General features: G+C 34.9%; 1 protein-coding gene across 1 annotated transcript; it reads right to left on the reverse strand.

Annotated features, from left to right (window-relative positions):
• Nucleotides 1–430: 430 nt before the first annotated feature.
• Nucleotides 431–6,678, reverse strand: LOC109052090 (protein FAM83C-like). Its single transcript, XM_019069559.2, has 4 exons — nucleotides 5,947–6,678; nucleotides 5,082–5,249; nucleotides 4,562–4,686; nucleotides 431–1,557 (listed from the first exon to the last, which is right to left on the reverse strand). Exons 1-4 carry the CDS (start codon nucleotides 6,448–6,450, stop codon nucleotides 606–608), a joined length of 1,749 nt encoding a protein of 582 aa, XP_018925104.2. The 5' UTR covers nucleotides 6,451–6,678; the 3' UTR covers nucleotides 431–605.
• Nucleotides 6,679–7,197: the final 519 nt, after the last annotated feature.

Raw genomic sequence — 7,197 nt, forward strand, 5'->3', positions numbered from 1 at the left:
TATTTTCAAAAAAATATGCTGTTTGTGTGTGTACTTATGTATACATAATATACACAGTACAAATATGTAAACAAAAACTTATTTTGGATGCGATTAATCACAATTAATCATTTGACGGCACTAATAATAATATAAAAAATATATTTGAAAAAATCTAATAAATTGATTTGTTTTATAAACCAACAGACCATGCGAAACCAAACTACCTTTCTAAATATCTGTGAAAATACTGACAAATAATATTAACACAATATTATATATAAAAATGTTTTATACAGGTGGGTATATTATGAATAACATAAATGTATAATTAAAAGTAATTAATTTACTCTTTATGCTGTTGCACTAGCACTATCTCTCAAACAAAATCACTTGAACACCATGTCGTAAATATGACTTCCTTAACTTCCCAGAAGAACTTGCAGGCAGCTTTAGTACTAAGCGTTTCATTTTTATTACAAAGACAAATGCACAAAAAACAATCCTCGCCTCTAGAAAAAAAAGAGCAATAATCGCACTCCAAGAAAACCGTCATCGCTTTGCACAGTCACAATAACAGCTATGTACAAGAGTCAACCAGAAAGAATGCTCAGTCCAGCCCAGCATTACTGAGGTATGTTGTTCTTTAGCTCAAAGCGACTGTATACCTGTTTGGATTGATTTAACTTGTTGTACTGGTTGACGAGGTCCAATTTGCTGTGACCCAACGTCATGCGTTTCTCGTCCCGTCGATGTATCCCTTTCTCCGGGCCCATCCTGTCCGTTGGCATGGGTCCTGGTGGAGGAGGACCTTGTTTACTCTCCGGTTCATTCTGAGAAAGATCTGGTCCACCAAATGGAGAGGAATGAGTAGGAATCTTCTGGAACAAGTGGGAGTCCTTTTCTTTTGAGCTGAACAAATCAGTGAACTTACTAATGAACGGGGTGGGAAGTCGATATTTGGAGGTGATCTTGTTGTCGGTTGGAGAATGTTGAGTTGGTGATGGAGGTTTTGGAGAACTGTAGAGACCTAAAGTCTGGATTTTGGATGTCTGTCCGGGAATGTTGGAGCGTAGGTAATCCGTCGCTCCTATTTTGGACCATTCCACACCAGCGGGTTGACCTAAGGAAGAGCGCTCGACTGCCTGACTCCCATTTGGAGAACCTCTTCTGATGTGAGATCCTGAGGGCTTCTGAAGCACTGGACTTGTGACGCCCTTCCTGTCAGAAGGCTTTTGAGAGTTTTCGGTCTTCTTCTTGTCTGCCGTGACTTTAATAGGTTTCATGCCTGGAGGAGCTGCTTTGATGCTGGAAACACTGCCACTAGATTGGCTACTGGAGTGCTCTGAATACACTCGCTCCTTACTGCCGTAGTCTGCAAGAAAATCCAATCCCAAGTTTGGTACCGGCATGTGGTAAGAGTAACCAGGAAGCCCTTCTTCATCTGGATTGTAGAAACGGTCTATTATTTGTGAATCTGCATACATGCAGCGGAACTCGCGATCAAAGCAGTCCGTAAGGTGGCCGGAGAAGTGCATTAGCATGTTGCTGTGAACCATGCCTGAGAGCCATGTAAAACTAGAGGGAAGAAGAGAGAGAAAATTTTGTTTTTGAAACATAATCCAAAATATTTCACGGAAAACTGCATCTTTTACAAAAAGATAAGATCCTTAAAAAATATCCCATCTATAAAAAAAAAGAAAAAGGATTCGTTCATGAAATACGAGAAGAACAAGTTTTTGTATAATCGATCATAAAACCATTCTTGCATAAATCATTGCATTGTTGCACAGAAATTTATTCTGTTTTATTTCATTTTGAAAATGCCACATCAATACAAATGGATTCATTCCTGAGACATGAGCAGAATAAGTTTCTGAAAACCATTCTTGCATAAACCGTTGCATAGAAATACATTCTGTTCGGGTTTCATAAATGAGGTTCAAAGATTTGTCCAGCCAGTTTTATGGATGGCTCAGGTAACTTATGCTAACAAGTGTTTAACTATGTTCAAGCTAACCATCTGTTTATTACGCAAAAGTTTTGCATAATATTGAAGTAAAAGAGCGTGAGATGAGCTTTACATTAGATCATCACGTTCTTTTCTGGTTTGTAGGTTAACCCTATAAAGTCTACAGTGACATATTTGATATATACATTTCTAGGGCTTGTAAATGAACAACATGATCAAAGCTTTGCTGAAAAACCTGGTGTACACAATCTACTACATGCCACCTGTTGCCTGATTGATTGTTCATAGTTTTTTAGCAAGTAAAAAGCCTTTTAGTACCATTATAACAATTTCTACCTTTTTCCTGTGAAATCTACTGATTCTTTTTTTAAACACGAATACATTTTATATTGTTTGATTTACTTGATTATCCATACATAATTTTTAGAAAACCAGGTTAAAACATGAGTATCATCAGGCCGTTAAGGAAAGTTTATTTGTTCATCTCTCAATCATCATTGTATTGCATTGCATTAAATGTTTTGAAGGTACAGAGCATTAAATATCATCTTACCAAGACATATTATAGAGAGATATACATGTATATGGATTTTATGTAAGTAGTCTGCTACACTGTTATATAGATCTCACTGATTTGCATTACAAGCTAAATTTTATCTTATTTTTTGGTTATATACATAAATATCAACAACTGCACAATATTGTGCATAGTGTGGGCCTCTAAATAAAACTGAGTTGTTTTTTCCTCTTCATGTATTAAACACATTTTCTTGTATACCATAAAAGCCTGATGTATCAAATATGATACTCAACAATAAAACACATATGCAACCTTTTCCCCCCAGAATTTTAAAACTTTATCAATAAACTGTGTCATTTAAAAAACTAAATATTATTTCATATGTCAGGCTTTACAGGGTTAAAACAGAGCACAAAAGACAGGAAACTGTATCCCAGCATGCATCAATCTCAGTTAATAATTTCCTTCCTGGTGAAAAAGATCTAAAAAGTCTAATCTTAAATGGTTAGTAATATGTTTGCAATCAATTTCCAGTTGAACTGTATGGACTTCTAGTCAAACAAAACTCCCTGTTGTCTATTATGTGGGCAAAGCCTTTAACACATGAGTGTGGCCTCACCCACTATCCACACTACTGTGAGCTAACACGCATGAGTTTATCCACAGGCCGCTATCAGTCCCTGAAAGAACAAGACAACTCCTTCACAAACTCATTCCTCCTAATAATCATAACTGAGGAGCAGATAAGCCTGAAAGACTGAGATCGTTTGCTGGGTGTAAACAAGCATAATTGTTGACAATCAACACAGTGGCTGCATAATTCATCGGTTTAACTAAAACAAATCCATCAAATTAGCCACTGAGGCTTGAAAGCTGACAGCCACGACGGCACTGAGGCTAATGCTTATACCCAGGAAACACTGTCTCTGAGAAATGCAGAATCATCATGTTTTCATTGCTAAGCTGCTCAAGTCTACAGATGTCTGGTGGAGTGCATGAGGTGCATGTCCCGTCATCTTCCATGCGCTAAAATGATTTACATAATACTGAGTGATATGAGTGGCACGAGATAAGCCTGGACTGATGGGTATTTCAGCATGAATAATTTAAAGCAACTGAATTCCTCCTGTCAAAAATGTGTTTTGCTTCTAGCGAAGTTGGCTTTGAAAAACTTGCTGTGACATGCTACACAAACATACTGGTTAGAAGGTACAGCATGTCTGAGAGTGTGTTAATATTATTAACTAAAACTATTAAAAACAGCTATATTGAAACAAAGCTAAAATAAAATATAAATATTAGATCATGATTGGAAACATTGTCTTAGTAGCTTACTGAAATGTTTAAGGTTGAAGTACTCCATGTAAAAAATAAAATAAAATAAATCTGTAAAAACAGGGCATAATGTACTGTGTTAATATGAATTTTTTTACATTTTTATTTTTTACAGTTGTTTTCCCTGTATTTTGAATTTAGAAATTGTTTTAGGGTAAACAGAAATGTCAGTGAAATTACTTGATAACGTCAAGGCAGAAAATCACCAGTTTATTTACTTTTTTAAACAAGTGTAGAAATACTTAAATTGGAAAATGGAAATAAACCATTAAAACTGAACTAAATCTAAAACTGAAATTAAAGTAAATTAAACCTAAATATATTTAAAAACTAACTAATACAAAGCACGCCCATCTGATAAATGTAAAAATTAAAAATTAACAAAAATTAAAATGAAATCTAAAAACATTTAAAATATTAATACAAACTAATAGTATATAAGTAAAATAAAACAATTAAAACACAGGTCTGACACTTTTATGTACTAACCCATCAATTTATAAAGTTATTTGCTGTTTATTCATATTCCTTTTATCAAATCAATGTTACAACCCTTTATAGATTTAACGTGCTAACCAGTTAACATAATTTTAACACCATAAAGCACCATCATTTAAAGGATCTCATTAAATTACAAGATTTACAGTAGTAAACATAACTCCAGTAATTATGCTATTTTGGTAAAAAATTATGATTACATAAGAGGATTTTTTAAAACTAAATTATGCAATGCATAAACAACATGATTAACATACCTATATGATCCAGCTATGACTTCCTCACAGTCAATGATCATGAATTTCTCTTGAACCTGACCTGTGAATTTTTTCCCACTTTTGGTGCAATACGTGTCTCCACACACACTTCTTATCCGCATATTCTGGAACAAAGCAGCATTAAATAAATGTTAATTAATTGTTTGGTAAAAAACACATTGAGAATATTATTAATACAATTAGAATCCGAGTTCTGGACTGGTACATAAATATTAATATTAGCAACAGAATAAAAAGCTGTTTTGTTTTGACAAAAAAATTTTTTGAAATGTGTGCTCATTCATCTTGACATTTGCTTATGATGTAAATGACCTAATAGACTTATTTAAGGAAACTTACACAATAATTATGTTTTGCTGTTGACTGACAGGTGTATTCATATATACAAATCTGAGAACACCCATCTTATTGAACACTTTCTTAAGACTTATTATGTGCAAGGATAAGAACTCGTGAGCTGGACCACACCATTTTATGAAAGCACCAGCATCTGACTTACACTCAAGTGTGAATTCTGGACGTCCAGTTCTGAGCACATGTTCAAAAAATAGCTGAGATTCTTCTCATCCAGTAGAATATACACTGGAACCCGGCGCTTGTTGGAGGCCTCCATTAGATCACAGAACAAGTCGACGTCTGTAAAAATATCCATGACTACAGCGATAACCTGTGGTGTAAAATACAAGCATTCAAATAAACCACAAACTGTAAACATTCATCACTAATTACTTTATTGCTTTCTGGTGATCATTTCATGATAATTATCAAACAATTTAGTTGTTTGTAATGTTTCATGTATTTTCTATGAACATTTTCAAATTCTCCAATAGTGATCTCACCTAAATTTAGTTACAGCAAAACATTTGGACATTTAAGTCACACTTATAAAATGTATGAATTTATTAAACAATGGCTTTTTATTTTGAAATTTATTTTGCAATGGCTTTCCATTACCCACTTTACTGCTGATTTTAAGTGAATTTACGAAGCGCATTTGAACAGCACTATTTTAAAACAAGCTTTATTTTGTTAAAAGTTTCGTTTGGAAAGTCTGTTTGTGCTCATTGTTTTTCAAAAACATTTACACAGGTTTATGTGCGGCGTCTCATTATTTCTTAAGCACAATGTGTGGTGCATAAAGGTTATACTTGAACAAAAGCACTTAAATAGTATGCAGGCTGTCCAAATGAACCTGTCTGAAAGATGTTAAAAATGTATCTTGTTTACGTGTGACGTCACACGTCACATACAAAGCAGCCGCAGAAATGCAAGTTTCATGGAAAACATATTTGCAAACCACAAGGAAACAGCATTAGCTAAATGTTTTGCAGATTTTTTTTTCACGGTACGAGTGTTGTTCTTACCTTCTTGGCTTTACTAATAAGAGATCGAATGAGATCTTTGACATTTTTCGACTTGTCCCTCTGGAAGTGTATCTGCGCTTCTGTGGGTCCAAATCGGTTGGAAACCTCTGGCCAGCCCAGCTCCAACATTGGCGGCTCCTCGTCGGACATCATGGGGAAATAAGTCCCTGAAGTGAGCTCGGACACCGTGTCCCCTTCCTCTATGTCCAGTCCATTAGTACTGCTATCCTCAACGCCACTTTTGGCCACATTCTCGGTGATGTAGCGTATTTCCAGCGAGGAAAGAAAGTTCACTTCTCTTTCGTCATGCAAGACCTTTTTATACTCCTTCTCTCCGTGCTCCAGGAGCGCGTCGGTGGCGAGCCGAGCGGTTTCATTGTGGCTGAACTCGAGCGTTGATCCTTGTCTCCAGGGGTTCTTCACCTCCTCCAGCCTGTTGGCGAGCTTTCCGAGCGCTTTACGCGCAGGGTTCGGCGTCGGACGCAAATTCTCTGAACTGATCATTTCCCCGACTCACGTTTGTCCAAGTAATCTGAATTTTACAAAAACTCAAGCAAGTATTCGGTTATTAAAGCAGGTGTATTCCAAAGCCGACCTTGTTTTGTGTCATGGTAGTTGGAGTGCGTTATTCCCAGAGGCCTTTCCAAGTATTGTTGTGAGCTGCTAGGGAAATCAACGCTGCGCTCCACCTGCGCGCTCACCTGCCCTGTTCATCCAGCTGCTCCGCCTCCTCTGACGTCATGTGGAAAGAAACCTATGGCAGGCCATGTTAACATATACTTGATGAAAAAAGCAAACCAAAAATAGAATGAATTACTAATGGGTATATGAACAATATAGAATTACACTAATATTAACATTATTATCATTAAAAATACATTAACAACAACAACAACAACTATCATTATGAATATTATTCTAAATAAAATTTTAAAAATAAATCTATTATTATTATTATTATTATTAACAACAACAACAACAACTATCATTATGAATATTATTCTAAATAAAATTTTAAAAATAAATCAAATGAAAATAACTAGAATAGAATTAAATAATATAATTAATGTACTTGTATAATTAGTAAAAAACATTACAATTAATAACTATTATGCATATTAAATAAAAATAAAAGCTAAAACAAAAGAAAAAACCACCAGAATATAATTAAATAAATATCATTATTGCTGTTTATTTGTCAAATACACAACAATACCATTATTATTAATAACAAAAACAATCATTATTATT

Source organism: Cyprinus carpio, chromosome B6, assembly GCF_018340385.1.
Source record: "Cyprinus carpio isolate SPL01 chromosome B6, ASM1834038v1, whole genome shotgun sequence".
Classification (NCBI taxonomy): Eukaryota; Metazoa; Chordata; class Actinopteri; order Cypriniformes; family Cyprinidae; genus Cyprinus; species Cyprinus carpio.